At 27.9% G+C, this 21005-nt stretch overlaps 1 protein-coding gene across 2 annotated transcripts in view; it reads left to right on the top strand.

Moving 5' to 3' along the window:
• Positions 1-21005, top strand: part of LOC135142676 (putative inorganic phosphate cotransporter) — a 33754-nt gene that overhangs the window by 10108 nt on the left and 2641 nt on the right. For both annotated transcript variants that reach the window (XM_064074425.1, XM_064074426.1), the window contains 3 exons: positions 7717-7801; positions 7859-8229; positions 9067-9199. In XM_064074425.1, the coding sequence (XP_063930495.1) occupies positions 7717-7801; positions 7859-8229; positions 9067-9199 (589 nt within the window). The remainder of the gene's footprint in view (positions 1-7716; positions 7802-7858; positions 8230-9066; positions 9200-21005) is intronic.

Genomic DNA, 21005 nt, shown 5'->3' with positions numbered 1-21005 from the left:
AGTCGAAAAAATGCAAATCGAAAAATTTAAGAAATCAAAAATCGAAAACTGAGAACACGAAAAATTTAAATGCGTAAATAACTAAAAATTGAAAAATAAAATCAGAAATCAAAAAATTGAAGACTAATAAGAATTGAAAAATGGAGAAATAAAAAATTCCAGAAACTGAAAAGTTGAAAAAATGAATAATCGGAAAACTGAAAACACTAAAAATTTGAATTCCTAAAAATTAAATAATCAAAAGTAAAATTAACAAAAATTTTAAAATTGAAGAGTCGAAGAAACAAAAATGGAAAAATGAAAAATCGAAAAACAGAAAAAGCGAAAAAATAGAAATTGAAGTGTTGTGAAATCGAAAAATCAAAATTCGAGAAATTGAAAAATCAAAGGATTGAAACCAAGAATTGAAAAATCGCAGAAATAAAAACCCAAAAATCGAAAATATGAAAAATTGGAATCTAATAATTTAAAAAATCGGAAATTAAAAATTCGAAAAACTGAAAACACGAACAATTTACATACATACCTAAGTATTGAAAAAGCAAAAATCAAATACAAAAAACTCCGAAAATGGGAAAAGCCGAAAAACTGAAAACACGAAAAATTGAAAAAATTAACATTTAAAATAAAGAAACTGAAAAATCGAAGAATTGAAGAAACTAAAAATTGAAAAATGTAAAATTTAAAAAGCGAAATTTTGAAAACACTAGAAATGTAAAAATCTAAAAATTGGAAAAGTAAAAAAAAATAAAGTCGACAAATTGAAAAATCCAAAAATTTAAAATCACCAAACTGAAAAATCGAAGAATTGAAGAAACTAAAAACTGAAATATGGGAAAATTGATAAAAAGAAAAATTAAAAATCTTCAAACTGAAAAATCGAAGAATTGAAGAAACTAAAAACTGAAATATGCGAAAATCGATAAAAAGAAAAATTAAAAATCTTCAAACTGAAAAATCGAAACAATATTAAATAAATATTAAAAAAATAAACGGAATACACAAAAAGTTTAAATATCTAAATATTGAAAAATCAAAAAATTAAAATCGGAAACCAAAAAAACAAAAATTAAAAATGGGGAACCTGAAAAATTGAGATACTTAAAAATTAAAAACGGGAAATTAAATTTTGGGAAAATGAAAACACGAAAAATTTGAATACCTAAATATGATAAAATCAAAAGTCAAATAAAAAAATTCGAAAATGGAAACGCCGAAAAATTGGAAAACACGAAAAATTGAAATATCTCAAAATTGGTAAATAAAAAAAAATCAAGTCGACAAAGTGAAAAATTGAAAAATTTAAAATCAAGAAACTCAAAAAATAGAAAAATTGACGAAACTAAAAATCGAAAGATCGAAAAATTAAAGATGGGAAAATTGATAAAAAGAAAAATTAGAAATTTTGAAACTGAAAAAACGAAAAAATATAAAAATCGGAAAACTCAAACAGAAAAAGTTTAAATAACTATCATTGAAAAATCAAAAAATTAAAATTCCAGAAACGGAAAAGTGGAAGAACCAAAAACACGAGAAATTAAAAATGAAAAATTGAGCTATTTAAAATTAAAAAAATGAAAAATTAAAAATCGAGAATCCGAAAAATCGAAATTTGAAAAATCCAAACTCTGAAAATACAAAAAATCAATTTTGTGCTAAATACTAAATATGTATTGAAAAACAAAAATCAGATAAATAAAAATTCGAAAATGGAAAAACCGAAAAACTGAAAAATTGAAAAATTGAGATGCCTAAAAATTGATAAATGGAAAACCAGAATTCGAGAAAATGAAAACATGGAAAAATAAAAAATCGAAAAAATAAAAATCGAAGTATTGTGAAATCGAAAAAATGCAAACCGAAAAATTCAAATACGAAAATACCTAAAAGTTGAAAAATAAAAAAATCAATAGTCGAGAAATTGAAAAATCGAAGGATTGAAACTAAAAATTGAAAAATCGCAGAAATAAAAAGCCAAAAATCGAAAATATGAAAAATCGGAATATAAAAATTGAAAAATGGAAAATAAAAAATTCGAGAAACTGAAAAGTTGAAAAAATTAAAAATGGGAAAACTGAAAACACGAAATTTATATTTATTTTTGTGTGTAAATGACACTTGCAATGCTATTAATTTTTTATGCGACGTAAGCGTGACGTTATCAGTAAAACCGAATTTTGCAAGTCACAAACACAATAACGCAACAAAATTTGATTATTATGGATTCGTACAAATGCGGCGAATTGTCGGCTAAGGTCGACGTCTGTTTTTTGAAGATCGATGTCAAGTTCTTCCAAATTGACGTTTTGAGGTGCCTGTACAAAGTACAAGTTCTGATAAAGTTTGGGTGGTGTTAAATTGCCGACAATGATTGTACTCGTATTTTTATCTATTATCGATAATCGTGGCGTGAGATTTTTACTTCGATTGTTGAATCAGATAAGGTCACCGGTGAGAAGGCTTAATTATTGCGGAGATAAAAAGATTGTGAAAATTGGGTTATTTTGCAAATCATGACGACTAATTTTTTGCTTTTTCGTGAAATTTGGTGACTTCATGTGATATCAAAAGCGAGTTATGGTTTTAACCTTGATGTTATCGAAACAATATATGGCGGACTTGTTTCCTTGATAATGCGACAAAAAATGCTAATTAGCGTAAAAAAGTGAGGTGTGTAATAATAAATCAATAATTTTTACGAAAACAGGAATTTAAAATGATATTGTTCTTCACTGCAAAGTCATTCTGTATAGAGCTGTTTTTTTTTAATTAGAAAAATCTGTATCCTATTTTGAAAAATTTAGATCATTCAATCGAGAAAAACGGTCATAATTATACAAATTTACAGCTCCACCGTTTTTAAAATGGAGGTTTAGAATTTTGTCACCTCATCATCCTGTATTTTATAAAATTTTATAACTTTTCTCAAAGTAAGCTTTCTTTTAATATCAGGTGTTTTGGGGTTTAACCTAAGAGTAAGTCCTAAAAAACTGTTAGAACAAATTTGATTTAAAAAAAAAAACTCATCTAAAAAACTTCGTAGAGATAAGTGTGAAAATGTTATAAAATACAGGGTGTTTCACTTCAAGAAATTAGAAAGATCCTGTATAATTAAGTTAAAGTACTTAAACATTTTATGCGGGACAATCAAAAGGTCTTAAAAACTTTCATATCTGAATTTTTCGATTGTTAATTTGGAAATTTGTCGATTTTATAATTTTCCCAGAATTTAAAATTATTAAGTTTTGAGATTTTGTAACTATAAAAGTTTTTTTAAGTTTTCAGTTTAAATTTTTCATTTTTCAAATTCTTGATTTTTAATTTTTCGATCTGAATTGAATTGAATAAACGAAAAACTGGACAATTGAAATAATGTGAAATTGAAAAATTACAAATCGAAAAACTGAAAAATAGAAAATGAAAAACACACGAGAAAATAAAAAAATACACGAAAAATTGAGATGCCTAAAAATTGAAAAATGGAAAATCAAAATTCGAGAAACTGAAAACAAAAGTTCTAACATTTAAAATAAAGAAACTGAAACATCGAAGAATTCAAGAAACTAAAAACTGAAAAATGGATAAATAAAAAATCTTAAAAATGGAAAAGCGAAAAAATAAAAATCAAAGTATGTATTGTGAAATCCAAAAATTAAATACACGAAACATTTAAATACCTAAATACCTAAAAATTGAAAAATAAAAAATTGTCGAGAAATTGAAAAACCGAAAAAATAAAGAAACTGTGAAATCGAACAGTAATTAAAGAAACTAAAAACTGAAAAATGAAAAATTGAAAAAGCGAAAAATTTAAATCCCTAAATACTTAAAAATTGAAAAATAAAAAATTAAAAATCGAGAAATTGAAAAGTCAAAGGATTGAAGAAGCTAAAAATTGAAAAATCGCAAAAATGAAAAATCCAAAACTCAAAATTATGAAAAAATAAAAGTAAAAATTTCGAAAAACTGAAAAGTCGAAAAAATGAAAAATCGGGAAACTGGAAACACAAAAACTTTAAAAAGCTAAATACATATTGAACAAACAAAAATCAGATAAATAAAACTTCGAAAATGGAAAAGCTGAAAAACTGACCACGAAAAATGGAAAATCAAAATTCGAGAAACTGAAAACACGAAAATTTGAAATGTTGAAGAATTGAAGAAACTAAAAACTGAAAAAGCGAAAAAATTTAAATCGAAGTATTGTGAAATCGAAAAAATGCAAATCCAAAAATGAAAAATGGAAAAACTAAATACACGAAACATTTAAATACCTAAATGCTTAAAAATTGAAAAGTAAAAAATCGTCGAGAAATTGAAAAACCGAAAAATTGAAGAGACTAAGAATTGAAAAATCGCAGAAATAAAAATCGAAAAATCGAAAAATGAAAAAATACAAATTTCGAGAAATTGAAAAATCGGAAAACTGAAAACACGAAAAATTTGAATGCCTAAATATTGAAAAATCAGGTTGGAAAATGGAAGATCAAAATTCCAGAAACCGAAAACACGAAATATTGAAATACCCAAAATCTGAAAAATCAAAAAAATTGTACTCGAGAAACCGAAAAATTTAAACTAAAAATAAAAAAATCCTAACATTAAAAAGAAAGAAACTATAAAATCGAACAATTAAAGAAACTAAAAACTGAAAAATGAAAAATTGAAATACCCAAAAACTGAAAAATAAAAAAAATTGTACTCGAAAAACCGAAAAATTTAAACTAAAAATAAAAAAATCGTAACACTAAAAATAAAGAAACTGTAAAATCGAACAATTAAAGAGACTGAAAATAGAAAAATTGAAAAAGCGAAAACTTTAAATCCCTAAATACTTAAAAATTGAAAAATAAAAAATCAAAAGTCGAGAAATGGAAAAATCAAAGAATTGAAGAAGCTGAAAATTGAAAAATCCAAAACTCAAAAGTATGAAAAAATAAAAGTAAAAATTTCGAGAAACTGAAAAGTCTGAAAAATGAAAAATCGGGAAATTGAAAACACAAAATTTAAAAAGCTAAATATTGAAAAACAAAAATCAGATAAATGAAAATTCGAAAATGGAAAAGCCGAAAAACTGACCACGAAAAATGGAAAATCAAAATTCGAGAAACTGAAAACACGAAAATTTGAGATATTGAAGAATTGAAGAAACTAAAAACTGAAAAAGCGAAAAAATTTAAATCGAAGTATTGTGAAATCGAAAAAATGCAAATCGAAAAATTCAAGAAATCATAAATCGAAAACTGAAAACACGAAAAATTTAAATACATAAATAGCTAAAAATTGAAAAATAAAATCAGAAATAAAAAAATTGAAGAAACTAAGAATTGAAAAATCGCAAAAATGAAAAATCGAGAAAATCGAAAATATGAAAACCTGAATTCTAAAAATTGAAAAATGGAGAAATTAAAAATTTGAGATACTGAAAGGTCGAAAAAATGAATAATCGGAAAACTGAAAACACCAAAAATTCGAATCCCAAAAAATTAAATAACCAAAAATAAAATAAACAAAAATTGGAAAATGGAAAAGCAAAATTGGAGAAACTGGAAACATGGAAATTTGGAATATCAAAAATTTGAAAAATTGAGGAATTGAAGAAACAAAAATGGAAAAATGAAAAATCGAAAAACAGAAAAAGCGAAAAAATAAAAATCGGAAAACTGAAAACACGAAAAATTTGCATACATACCTAAGTATTGTGAAATCGAAAAATCAAAAGTCGAGAAAATGAAAAATCGAAGGATTGAAACTAAGAATTGAAAAATCGCAGAAATAAAAAGCCAAAAATCGAAAATAAAATATTCTAAAAACTGAAAAGTCGAAAAAATTAAAAATCGGAAAACTGAAAATACGAAAAATTTGCATACATACGTAAATATTGAAAAAGTAAAAATCAAATCCAAAAAATTCGAAAATGGGGAAAGCCGAAAAACTGAAAACACGAGAAATTGAAAAAATGTAACATTTAAAATAAAGAAACTGAAAAATCGAAGAATTGAAGAAACTAAAAACTGAAAAATTGAAAAATTAAAAAGCGAAATTCTGAAAACACGAGAAATGTGAATCTAAAAATTGGAAAGTTAAAAAAAATAGTGAAAAATTGAAAAATTTAAAATCAACAAACTGAAAAATCGGAGAATTGAAGAAACTAAAAACTGAAAAATGGGAAAATTGATAAAAAGAAAAATTAAAAAACCGAAAAATCGAAAAAACAAATCGGTAAACTGAAAACACAAAATGTTTAAATATCTAAATATTGCAAAATCGAAAAATTAAAAATCCAGAAACCAAAAAACCAAAAATTAAAAATAGAGAACCTGAAAAATAATTGAGATATTTAAAACTTAAAAATGGAAAATTAGATTTCGGGAAAATGGAAACACGAAAAATTTAAATACTTAAATACCAAAAAAAAAAAGAAAAATAAAATTGCCAATTAATATGCACTAAACACGCGCACCCAATGTCTGTTTCGCCAGAAATGACACTAATTATGAGAATATAAACTTTTATGAACAGAGTGGTGCGAACACCATAAAAGTGATCCAAAGTCTCCATGTGAACTAAACATTAATTAAAAAAATGAGTCGTGTACACCCGGCCCATGTGGGTATAGAAATTTGTGCCCAGTCATGATGGTAAAGTCTGTTACTCCTAAACCGAATCCGTCTATGTTAATTAATAGTCACGGTGGTCAAAGATGTCAACTACTGTAATTATCATACATTAAGATTCCATAACTAAAACAGATGTGAATACAAAGAAATCTCATTTATTTAATCAGTGACTGGTCATTATTTGAATTAAAAATAAGCGTCTGGCTGAAAGTGATGCACTTGGTTTATCTTTTAATTTAATAGGTGTTAATTCGTTGGTATCTCATCCTGTATGCCTATTTTTCACCACAAAAGTTCCAAATTTACACAACTATTGCACTAACCCAAATCTGCTTATGCATCCTCTATAAAAAATGATGACGTAATCGCTAAATATCGTTAATGAAGCTCCTTGACTTTTGCCCACTGCCATTTTCAGCTTTACGTATGCAGATTATCTTAAAACAAATAAAGTCTGTGTGATTGAATTTCACCGGTTGTTTCGTAAATTACATAACAAACAATTCCACTATTTGTCAATCAAGATCCGCGTTTGTCTCAAAGCAAATTAAATCAGAAACTGAAATAGAAAAGGGTGGGTGGGCGGAGCTTGTGCAAATAGGCGGAGCATCAATCTTATTTTGATACATTGTGAAATTTAGTGATACAAACTGGGTTGTTTAAGAACAATACATACAAAGTTAAAAATACGAGTGGGTTATTAAATCACCGACATCAAAAAACGTGTCATATTATACATTCAAATGAGGTACATTTAATATTATTAAGATGACGTCATCAATTTCTTGGAGGAGACTAATAAATAACGTAAAACCCGACTCACCCACTTACCACAGCACGTCCAAAATAAGAAGTGTCGCTAGCATGAAATATGAATGTGCAGTTGTTGCATTGTAATTTAACTCGTGACAATGCTATCAAGATTTTATTTCCAGTTATGAAGGTGATTAGACAAAACAAGAAGATAAAAATCATGATGATTTTATAAAATGTAATGACAAAAACAAAAACTAACTTTTGGCTGTGGCTTCATATTACTTATCATTAAAGTGTATATTGGAATTAATTGTACATAATTTGATTTTTCTTTTTACAGGGTCTAACCTGGCCCGCGATGTACGCCCTCGTCGGCCATTGGATCCCCGTCCCGGAGCGCAGCCGCTTCATGTCGAGTTTCCAAGGTAACCCACCCTAAGCCCCTCCTCTAATAGCCCCGCCCACTACGCACTATGTCGTAGGTTTCAGCATCGGCATCGGCGTAACTTACCCCTTGTGCGGTTTCCTGATTGCCCATCTCGGTTGGAGATCCGTCTTCTACACCACGGGTTCCATTGGGGTCCTGTGGTGTGGAATATGGTATCTGTTGGCTTTCGACAGCCCGGAAATGCATCCACGGATAAGTTTGCGCGAACAGCAGTACATCAAAGAGAACACGGTTAATACATATGCTGCCACTAGAAAACAAAGAGTGCCATGGAAGGCCATTTTGACGTCACCGCATGCCTGGTCAATCGGAGTTACCACGTTTGGGAGGATTTGGGTGCATTATACGTTCATTATACCGGGGCCGAAGTATATGAAGAGTATTTTGGGATTTAGTATCGAGAAGGTGAGTGCGTTTCATGGTAAAAAAATGGGTAAAAACGCACTTTTTTATTATTACTATTATTTTTTTACTATAAACTTGAAAATATTGCAAGGTTTTCCAAGTCGCGAACCAGGTTTGACACACAGCCGGTTATGGTTTTTTCTAATATATGTAGTACTCGTTTTTGGGATGCATTTTTATTAAGACACGGAAATGGTTGCTAGTAGTTTTGAGGTGTCTCAAATTAAAGTCGTTTTCAAATTTTATGAAGTTCATTGTAGGCTTGTCGAACGCTATTTGGGCAATTCCTGCTTGCTAGTTTTAGGTAAATTAATCCACAATTGTACGAACACAGTCTGACTTAACCAGCCTAAGCGTGCAGGGCGTCCTGAATATCCACGAACTAGGTTTTATACAAGAAATACGTTCTGAAGGAGTCGCATGTACATAAAATTGTTAAATAAATAACTGAATTGAATTTACAAACTTACGCTTTCTATTCAAAAAGTATCTAAATCACAATTTGAAGTTAATCTTTTATCTCTTATGAAATTAATCAATAATTTATTATCAGGTATAATATTAATTTTACCAGCTGGCATTTAACGTAACATTTATGACGCAAATCCAACTTTCTGCGTGGGTATTATTCAACAAACATTTGTTGAGAAATCTTTTCTGCCTACTGTCATTTTAACTAAGTCAGCACCGTTTTACGTACATTTTGGTACAATTTTTTTGGTAAAATAGCGAAAACTGGATTTTTTCAGAAAGACAGTGTCACATTGTCTGCACGTGTAGTATAGCAACTATGACCCCTCCCTTTTTAGAAATTTTGTAACTATTTGCTTTTTCCAGAACGGCCTCCTCTCCGGCGCCCCCTTCATCTGCAGTTACATCGCGTCAGTATTCTTCTGCTACATCGCCGACAAGTTGGTCACGAAAAACATCATGTCATTGACGAACGTTCGAAAACTGATGACGGCGCTATGTAAGTAGAAACACGTTGACGCTGCGAAAACTCGTGTGATTTTCGTATAGTACATATTAAAAACTTCCTGAATTTGTATAACGTACCCCTGGACTTGGGTTTAGCAATTATCATGCATTTTTTTTTCTTACTTAGTTATTTTCTACTTAATCTACACAGTATTCTTTGAACTACACGATACTTAAAAACATGTTTTACATGAACTTTCTTGTAGAAGAATAAGGATTTTATGTTCCACCCCCTTGGTTCACGATGAATAAAAAAAATCATCACAATTGAGATAGGGTGGGTGGGCGGGGTACATATTTTTCCTTTTTCTTAATATACGTTGAAAACACGCAGAATTGCACATCGAAAAATCGAGGTACAAATAAAAAATGAAAAACAGAAAAATTTGGAAGTCGAGAAATTGAAAAAACAAAAAATTGTGAAATGGAAACACTCAAAAATGGAAAAATTGTAAAAATAAAGAAAATGAAAAACCGAAACGAAAAATTGCAAAATTTGAAGAAATGAAAAATTAAAGAAAATAAAAAACATTGGTAAACTAAGAACCAACAAATTTAAAAATGGAAAAAGAAATTGTGAATCGAAAATTTGGAAAACCCAAAAATTGAAAAATTTCACAAAGAAGAAAAGAAAAATTATAAACTCAGTGAAACTGCTAATCACAAAATTGCAAAATCTAAAATCAAAAATTGAAAATCTAGAAATTGAAAATCGAAAACTCGACAAATAAAAAAAACAAAGATTTGAAATCGAAAAATCAAAATTTGAGAAATCCAAGAGTTAAAAATTGGCAAGCTTAAAACTGAAGAATGGAAAAATTGAAAAATCGAAAATTCGAGAATTCCCAAAATTTATAATTCCGAGAAATCAAAAAATCGAAAATTTAGGAATGCCAAAAATTGATTGAAAATCGTAAAACTGAAAAATTCCAAAATCAAAATTCGAGAATTCCCAAAATTGTACTGTAAAAAATTGAAAAATCGAGAAATCGAAAAGTAAAGAAAATTAAAATTGAAAAGATCGAAAAATCGAAAAATTGGAAAAACAGAAAAATTTGGAAGTCGAGAAATTGAAAAAACAAAAAATTGTGAAATGGAAACACTCAAAAATGGAAAAATTGTAAAATTAAAGGAAACAAAAAACCGAAACGGAAAATTGCAAATCCATAATTCGAAAAAATGAAAAATTAAAGAAAATAAACATCGGAAAACTAAAACCGAGAAACTCAAAAATCGAAAAATTGGAAAACCCAAAAATTGAAAAATTTCACAATGAAAAAATATAGAAAATAAAAAACCGAAACGAAAAATTGAAGAACTGTAAAACAGAAAAATCGAAAAATTAAAAACTCGGTGAAACTGCATTAAAAAATTGCGAAGTCTAAAATTAACATCCAAAAATTAGAAAATCAAAAAACTGAAAAATTTTGAAATGGAAATACTCAAAAATGGAAAAATTGTTAAAATAAAGAAAATAAAAAACCGAAACGAAAAATTGCAAAATTTGAAGAAATGAAAAATTAAAGAAAATAAAAACCATTGGAAAACTAAAAACCAACAAACTTAAAAATGGAAAAAAAATGTGGATCGAAAATTTGGAAAACCCAAAAATTGAAAAATTTCACAATGAAAAAAAGAAAAATTATAAAATAAGAACAGAAAAATTGGAAATCGAAAAACCTCAAAATCGAAAAATTAAAAACTCTGTGAAACTGCTAATCAAAAAATTGCAAAATCTAAAATCAAAAATTGAAAATCTAGATATTGAAAATCGAAAACTGAACAAATAAAAAAAACAAAGATTTGAAATCGAAAAATCAAATCAAATCAAAGAAATCCAAGAGTTAAAAATTGGCAAGCTTAAAACTGAAGAATGGAAAAATTGAAAAATCGAAAATTCAAGAATTCCCAAAAATTGATCGAAAATCGTAAAACTGAAAAATTCGATAATCAAAATTCGAGAATTCCCAAAATTGTGCAGTAAAAAATTGTAAAAATTGGAAAAACAGAAAAATTTGGAAGTCGAGAAATTGAAAAAACAAAAAAATTGTAATTGAAAAGATCGAAAAATCGAAAAATTGGAAAAACAGAAAAATTTGGAAGTTGAGAAATTGAAAAAACAAAAAAATTGTAACATGAGAACACTCAAAAATGGAAAAATTGTAAAAATAAAGAAAACAAAAAACCGAAACGAAAAATTGCAAATCCAAAATTCGAAGAAATGAAAAATTAAAGAAAATAAACATCGGAAAACTAAAAACCGAGAAACTCAAAAATCGAAAAATTGGAAAACCCAAAAATTGAAAAATTTCACAATGAAAAAATATAGAAAATAAAAAATCGAAACGAAAAATTGAAGACCTGTAAAACTGAAAAATCGAAAAATTAAAAACTCGGTGAAACTGCAAAATTAAAAAATTGCGAAGTCTAAAATTAACATCCAAAAATTAGAAAATCAAAAAACTGAAAAATTTTGAAATGGAAACACTCAAAAATGGAAAAATTGTAAAAATAAAGAAAATAAAAAACCGAAACGAAAAATTGCAAAATTTGAAGAAATGAAAAATTAAAGAAAATAAAAAACATTGGAAAACTAAAAACCAACAAACTTAAAAATGGAAAAAAAATGTGAATCGAAAATTTGGAAAACCCAAAAATTGAAAAATTTCACAATGAAAAAAAGAAAAATTATAAAATAAGGGCAGAAAAATTGGAAATCGAAAAACCTCAAAATCGAAAAATTAAAAACTCAGTGAAACTGCTAATCAAAAAATTGCAAAATCTAAAATCAAAAATTGAAAATTTAGAAATTGAAAATCGAAAACTGAACAAATAAAAAAAACAAAGATTTGAAATCGAAAAATCAAATCAAAGAAATCCAAGAGTTAAAAATTGGCAAGCTTAAAACTGAAGAATGGAAAAATTGAAAAATTGAAAAATCGAAAATTCGAGAATTCCCAAAATTTGTAATTCCGAGAAATCAAAAAATCGAAAATTTAGAAATGCCAAAAATTGATTGAAAATCGCAAAACTGAAAAATTCGATAATCAAAATTCGAGAATTCCCAAAATTGTACAGTAAAAAATTGAACAATTGGAAAAACAGAAAAATTTGGAAGTCGAGAAATTGAAAAAACAAAAAAATTGTAACATGGGAACTCTCAAAAATGGAAAAGTTGTAAAAATAAAGAAAACAAAAAACCGAAACGAAAAATTGCAAATCCAAAATTCGAAGAAATGAAAAATTAAAGAATGTAAACATCGGAAAACTAAAAACCGAGAAACTCAAAAATCGAAAAATTGGAAAACCCAAAAATTGAAAAATTTCACAATGAAAAAATATAGACAATAAAAAACCGAAACGAAAAATTGAACTGTAAAACAGAAAAATCGAAAAATTAAAAACTCGGTGAAACTGCAAAATTAAAAAATTGCAAATTCTTAAGTTAGTATCCAAAAATTAGAAAATCAAAAAACTGAAAGATTTTGAAATGAAAACTCAAAAGATTTGCACATCGTAAAATCGAGGAACAAATAAAAAATGAAAAACAGAAAAATCTGGAAGTCGAGAAGTTGAAAAAACAAAAAATTGTGAAATGGAAACACTCAAAAATGGGACAATTAAGGAAAATAAAAAACATTGGAAAACTAAAAACCAACAAACTTAAAAATGGAAAAAAAAATGTGAATCGAAAATTTGGAAAACCCAAAAATTGAAAAATTTCACAATGAAAAAAAGAAAAATTATAAAATAAGAACAGAAAAATTGGAAATCGAAAAACCTCAAAATCGAAAAATTAAAACCTCAGTGAAACTGCTAATCAAAAAATTGCAAGATCTAAAATCAAAATTTGAGAAATCCAAGAGTTAAAAATTGGCAAGCTTAAAACTGAAGAATGGAAAAATTGAAAAATCGAAAATTCGAGAATTCCCAAAATTTATAATTCCGAGAAATCAAAAAATCGAAAATTTAGAAATGTCAAAAATTTATTGAAAATCGTAAAACTGAAAAATTCGAAAATCAAAATTCGAGAATTCCCAAAATTGTACAGTAAAAAAATTGAAAAATCGAGAAATCGAAAAGTAAAGAAAATTAAAATTGAAAAGATCGAAAAATTGGAAAAACAAAAATTTGGAAGTCGAGAAATTGAAAAAACAAAAAATTGTGAAATGGAAACACTCAAAAATGGAAAAATTGTAAAATTAAAGAAAAAAAAACGAAACGGAAAATTGCAAATCCAAAATTCGAAGAAATGAAAAATTAAAGAAAATAAATATCGGAAAACTAAAACCGAGAAACTCAAAAATCGAAAAATTGGAAAACCCAAAAATTGAAAAATTTCACAATGAAAAAATATAGACAATAAAAAACCGAAACGAAAAATTGAACTGTAAAACAGAAAAATCGAAAAATTAAAAACTCGGTGAAACTGCAAAATTAAAAAATTGCAAATTCTTAAGTTAGTATCCAAAAATTAGAAAATCAAAAAACTGAAAGATTTTGAAATGAAAACTCAAAAGATTTGCACATCGTAAAATCGAGGAACAAATAAAAAATGAAAAACAGAAAAATCTGGAAGTCGAGAAGTTGAAAAAACAAAAAATTGTGAAATGGAAACACTCAAAAATGGGACAATTAAGGAAAATAAAAAACATTGGAAAACTAAAAACCAACAAACTTAAAAATGGAAAAAAAAATGTGAATCGAAAATTTGGAAAACCCAAAAATTGAAAAATTTCACAATGAAAAAAAGAAAAATTATAAAATAAGAACAGAAAAATTGGAAATCGAAAAACCTCAAAATCGAAAAATTAAAACCTCAGTGAAACTGCTAATCAAAAAATTGCAAGATCTAAAATCAAAATTTGAGAAATCCAAGAGTTAAAAATTGGCAAGCTTAAAACTGAAGAATGGAAAAATTGAAAAATCGAAAATTCGAGAATTCCCAAAATTTATAATTCCGAGAAATCAAAAAATCGAAAATTTAGAAATGTCAAAAATTTATTGAAAATCGTAAAACTGAAAAATTCGAAAATCAAAATTCGAGAATTCCCAAAATTGTACAGTAAAAAAATTGAAAAATCGAGAAATCGAAAAGTAAAGAAAATTAAAATTGAAAAGATCGAAAAATTGGAAAAACAAAAATTTGGAAGTCGAGAAATTGAAAAAACAAAAAATTGTGAAATGGAAACACTCAAAAATGGAAAAATTGTAAAATTAAAGAAAAAAAAACGAAACGGAAAATTGCAAATCCAAAATTCGAAGAAATGAAAAATTAAAGAAAATAAATATCGGAAAACTAAAACCGAGAAACTCAAAAATCGAAAAATTGGAAAACCCAAAAATTGAAAAATTTCACAATGAAAAAATATAGAAAATAAAAAACCGAAACGAAAAGTTGAACAACTGTAAAACTGAAAAATCGAAAAATTAAAAACTCGGGTGAAACTGCAAAATTAAAAAATTGCAAATTCTAAAATGAACATCCAAAAATTAGAAAATCAAAAAACTGAAAAATTTTGAAATGAAAACTCAAAGATTTGCACATCGTAAAATCGAGGAACAAATAAAAAATGAAAAACAGAAAAATCTGGAAGTCGAGAAGTTGAAAAAACAAAAAATTGTGAAATGGAAACACTCAAAAATGGAAAAAAAATTGTGAATCGAAAGTTTGGAAAACCCAAAAATTAAAAATTTCACAATGAAAAAAAAGAAAAATTATAAAATAAGAACAGAAAAATTGGAAATCGAAAAACCTCAAAATCGAAAAATTAAAAACTCAGTGAAACTGCTAATCAAAAAATTGCAAAATCTAAAATCAAAAATTGAAAATCTAGAAATTGAAAATCGAAAACTCGACAAATAAAAAAAATCAAAGATTTGAAATCGAAAAATCAAAATTTGGGAAATCCAAGAGTTAAAAATTGGCAAGCTTAAACCTGAAGAATGGAAAAATTGAAAAATCGAAAATTTAGAAATGCCAAAAATTGAAAAAAAACAAAAATTACAAAGATTGAAAATCGTAAAACTGAAAAATTCGAGAACTCCCAAAATTGTACAGTAAAAAATTGAATAGTCTAAAACTGAAGAATGGCAAAATTGAAAAATCCAGAAATCGAAAAGTAAAGAAAATTAAAATTGGAAAGATTGAAAAATCGAAAAATTGGAAAAACTGAAAAATTGAAAAACCTTAAATTCGAAAAATTGATTAATCGCAAACTCAAAAAAAACGAAAATTTAGAAACGCTAAAAATTGAAAAATCAAATTAAAAATTGAGAAAAAAAATGAGAAATCGAAAAACTGAAAAATCCCAAAAACTAAAGTAATGAAAAATTGAAAAATGCAGTCGAAAAATTAAAAATTGAAGAGTAAAAAAAATCGGGATTACAAAAATGTGAAATATCGGAATACCGAAAAATCTAAAAATTTTAAAATCCCAAAACTCAAATACCGCAAAATTGAAAAATCGAAAAACTAATGAATTGAAAATTAAAAAATCCAAAAGTGAAAATTACTGAAAATTCGAATTTAGAAAAATCCAAATTCAAAAATTCGAGTCTTCTTTTCATAACAAGAAACTTAAAACAGATTTAAAACAGAAAATATGGATATGAATTTTTCATTCGTTGCCAGATAGAGGGGCGGAGTGTAATTGCAAAATCCATTTTTCCCTATAAAAATTTGCCATTTTAAACTTGTTTTAAAGTAAATTTTATGGAAAGATAATTATGTATATTAAAAAAACAAAGGCAAAATATATGTGCCGCCCACCCGCCCTATCTCAATTGTCATGATTTTTTTTATTCATTCTTAGCCAAGTGGGTGGAGCTTAAAATCCTTATTTCTCTATAAGAAATTTCATGAAAACATCTTTTTAAGTATCGAGTTGTTCAAAGAACACCGCGTATGTTAAGTTAAAAATAGAGCCAAAAACTAAGCCCCATACTCGCTCCGATCTCAATTGTGATGAAATTTTCATTGGTTGTCAGACCAAAAGGCGGAGTTTAATTCCAAAATCCGTATTTTTCTACAATTACCATATGAAACGTGTTCTTCAGTGATTGTGTTACTCAAAAAAACTATACGTATTAAGTAAAAAAAAAAATCCTAAAGGTAAGCCACACCATCTGTCTGGATCTCAATCGTAATGAATTTTCGATTCGTTGTTAGATCGAGGGGCGGAGCGTAATTGCAAAATTTATTGTTTCTGTTTTAAATATGTTTTAAGTTTCTTCTTGTGAAAAGAAGACTACGTATGTTAAAAAAAAGGCAAAACCGAGTATTTCTAAAATTTCGCCCCGAGACCATAAGCACGCTATATTTTGAGAATCGGCATATTGAAATCTGGATCTCAGAATTTTTTGTAAGATTATTTTGCAGATTTCGAGCTTCAGAAATTTTTTTTAGATTTTTTAAAATATTGATTTTCAAACCGAATATTTATAAAACCGTCCCCCGGGACCATGATCATGCTATATCGTCATAATTAGCACGTCGATTTTTTTTATACAGTTTTTTGGGTCATTTTTGGCAACTTTTCAAAAACAAAATTTTTCAAGAAATGAAAATTTTGGTCAATTTTCGAGCACTTTCGAAACTTAATCAAAGACATTTTCTTATAGATATCGACGTCCAGAATTTAGTTGTGGCCTCATTTTTTTGATAAATAACTTTTATCATTTTTTCAGCATCATCTATTGAAATATTGCAATTTTTTGGATTGAAAAATGTTTCTAAATTGAGAATTTAAAAAGTTTTGCCCTGGAACTATATCTTTGTAATTAGCACGTCGAAGAAGCACCAGAATTTTTTAGCAAATTTTTCTGGGTGTCTGTCTGTCTGCATGTGTGTCTATCCAGATTTTTTTTTCCCCAACAAGAAACTGAAAATATGTCTGACTATCCTGTTGTTGAAAGAAAACTATATATTAAAAAAAAAACAAACAAAAATGAAGCCCCACCCACCCCAATCTTAATCAACCTAATCAGACTTAAGGGCGGAGTTTAATTGTAACATCAATATTTTTCTGAAAATTCTACCATTTTAAAAACACATTTCGTATGATAATTTTTTGTAGAGAAATGAAGATTTTGCAAACTAAACTCCGCCCTTCAACTGATGATGCAGAAAACATTCATCACAATTGAGAAGGGGTGGGTGGGCGGGCCTTATATTTTGTCCATTTTTTCTTAATATACGAAGTCTTCTTTTCCCAACAAGAAACTGAAAACATGTTTAACTTTCCTGTTGAAAGAAAACTCTAGATGTTAAAAAAAACAAAGATAACGTTATTATACCGTGCAATTGTTTTTGCGAAAATTTGAACGTTAAGCGAAACAACTGTCTAATAAAAATAGATACAGACAGAAAGACAGACAGACGGAAACGGGGGACTACTTTTTTCGTACTGTAGGGGTTATGAAATGTCGAGAAAACATAAAAGTGTCAATTCAACCGATGGACTCGATTACTATCCTTCCTTAGCTTACTTAGAAGTCAAAATATAATGGCCCGCCCACCCACCCTTTTTTATGGTGACATAAATAATTGTCAAATTGAAATTTATTGTGTCGAGTTAGTAGATACCATCTTCTAATCACAGTTATTCCATGATTGACAACTAGGATATGTGAATTAAAAGCAGTGGCCAATTTTCACCCTAAATGGCAGCACCCGGTTTTATATGGTGGCACACATGACTGCCAAATTGAAAAATAGTGGTGTCAAATCCAAGTCTATCTGCCATCTTCTAATCACTTTTATTTCGTAACTGAGGTGAATTTTCACCCTAAAATGGCAGTCGTCTCTATTCTTTTTTTTTGTAAGTTGGTACTATGCTGCTTTTGTAAAAAATATGGTGTCTCGCCCACCCACCCTGTTTTTTTATGGTGGCATGATTGTCAAATTGAAATTTAGTGGTGCCAAGTCTTAATCTATCTGCCGTCTTCTAATCACGTATATTCCATAATTAATGTGAATTTTCACCCTAAAATAGCAGTCTTCCCTATTTTTATTTTAAGTTGGTACGGTGCTATTTTTATAAGTAAATATGAAGCCCCGCCCACCCTCCCTTTTTTTATGGTGGTATACATGAGAGTCAAATTGAAATTTACGGTGTCCAGTCAGTAGATGCCATCACGTTTATTCCAAAATTGACAACATTGCCTCTAGTAATTCAGAATTGCCAACACAAAAATTTGCTTCAACCATTAATATAATAGTCGAATTATTATGGAAATCAATTCTGATGTACAACGAAATCCCGCGAACTTCAAAATAATCGTTACCAACTCATTATTTTCTTTGGGATTTAAAAACAAAAAGTCCTGTATTTGTCTCCTAATTTCCCTCAGGCATTCCACACACGCACACACTCACTCACCCTTAAGTGGTTTTAAAGAAACCCCTCACCCGAACTAAATCAATCCATTATAAATGAGTTTTTACCCTAAACATCCAGATTTTTTACATTTTATTGGACGAGAAGTGGATTTTACATTGATAATTAGTGGAATCTTAATAAAAAATGTAAAAATAACCTCGCCCACCTTCATATTTGAATTTTTTGAATTTCGTTGGATTGTTTTATTTACTATGGAATGAAAATTGAATTTTATTTTGTCAAGTGGTCGAATCAAGGCTTAAAAAAATCAAAGTGTCCCCGCCCACCCACCCCGTTTTCTTCTTGGTGGCTCATTTTATTAGATTAGATGATTAGTGGAATGCTGACAAAAAATGTAAAACTAACCCCCCATCCACCTCCACTTTTTAATTTCATTGGCTTATTTTATGCACTGTGAGATCAAGATTGAATTTTGTTTTATCAAGTGGTCGAATCAACGCTAAAAAAACTCCAAATTTCGAAACTTAACCAAAGACATTATTTTGTAGATTTCGACACCCAGTTATTGTAGTTTCGGCCTCATTTCTTCCATAAGTACTACCATATTTACAGAATCGCCCATTGAAATATTGCAATTTTTTGGATTTTGAAAAAATCATCTTCAAACCGAATATTTCTAAAACTGTTCCCCGGATCATATATTTTATAAAAAAGAATCAAAATTGTGTAAATAACATTTTGCAAACGTTTTAAAGTTATCGTAAGCATGATAAATCGTTAATCTTAGTCCAAAATATTGAATACATCAACACAATACTTTTTAAATTTTTATAAAATAACATTCTCCTGCACTTGTGCTTTATTAATCCATTCCGTTGTCCCCCCCCCCCCCATTTGATGACGCCAATAACTTTAAATTTTATAAAATAACTTATTGCTGCACTTGTGATTTATGTGAGTTTTTACCCTTGACATCTAAAAAATATAAATTTTATAACAACATTTCACGATTAACTTTGGAAGCGAAAAACTTGATTTAAATTTTCTCCGATAAATCCCATCAAAAATTCATTCTTTTTAAATTTCGATCATTTTTTTTAATGTGGTGTCATTTCTCCTTTTTTTAAATATTTGGATCAAATCCTTCTTTGATACACTGGTTAAAAAATTAGTTAATAGATAAACAATTAAATTTACTAGACATTTATATATAAATATATATGTATAAATGTATTAAAACTAAGTAGTGTTTTTACTTACCGAGCGTAAGCTAAAGTATTGTAATAGAGTCTAACGGGCGAATACCTACATTTATGTTTTCTTGACGTTTCATGACCCCTAGACGACGTTTCCGCCTGTCTGTCTGTGTCTGCCGTCTGTGTTGATTTTTATTAGACAGATAATCTCCGAAACTACCGAAGCGTCAAATATGTTACGAATATTGTGCAGATGGTAAGACGCTAAAAGTTATAAAATAACATACTCCTGTCCCTGTGGTTTATGAATGCGCCTCGATTTTTATCATGATTACTTTACAAAAATTTTTGTGTGATTTACCCGATACTTGAGTTACGCGCATAACGAGCGCAACACACGACATTTAATTTGTTTGAATGTTTACTTTGGGTACGAGGGAAGTCTAAAATAACTTTAGAACTGTTTATTTAAGTTGCCAATCAGATACATACATTTCTACTTATTTTAAATTGATTATGAAGAAAATTAAAATTGAGTCTTTTATACTTCAGCTCATCATTGAACCAACGTATATTTACCAGTGCGCTTTCAGAGAATTGGCAAGACTATACATTGATTTATAGAATTATTAGAAATAAAAAGTAAAGGTCAAAATTGTACGGTTCTTTGGGGACTGTAGTCTAAAATTATCTTTAATATAATACAGAGTGTTTTTTAATTCCCAAGCGTAAGTTAAGCTTCCACAAAATATTGTATAAGACATACTTTAAAAATAACTCTACTGCGATTTTTTGTGAACCCTTTCATTGCCAAAAAAAAGATGCAATAACGTGGCATTGAAATTTTAGAAATAAACTAATTATGAATCCTAGAAAGAAGCTAATGAGGTGTGTTTCATTAAAAAAAAGTGTTTAAAACGGGACACTTCGTATATAGTTAAAAATAACTGTAAATAAGTTTAGTCTTTAAAGAACCGTACAAATTTGGTCTTTGACTTTTTATTGTACGACTTAATAATAATTATTAAATACGTACTTAAATATTATTAATATTATACAGGATTTCTATAAATAATTATACGGTCGAAGTAGGTCATGGAAACGTGCCGCCTCTCAATTTCAGACTTTACTAAATGCCTTCACTGTATAACTGGTTGCCTAAATGCATCATATCTTATTTAAAAAAAATAAAACTATTTCATTAAACAAATTTATTGCGGTTAAACATCACAGTAAATATTGAAAATGTTCTGTAACA

This window comes from Zophobas morio, unplaced genomic scaffold (genome assembly GCF_036711695.1).
Source record: "Zophobas morio isolate AGI-343-1 ecotype UQ-CSIRO unplaced genomic scaffold, CSIRO_AGI_Zmor_V1 ptg000049l, whole genome shotgun sequence".
Taxonomy (NCBI): Eukaryota; Metazoa; Arthropoda; class Insecta; order Coleoptera; family Tenebrionidae; genus Zophobas; species Zophobas morio.
The sequence above is the reverse complement of the archived record's forward strand: the minus strand, read 5'-3'. Positions and strand labels throughout refer to the sequence as shown.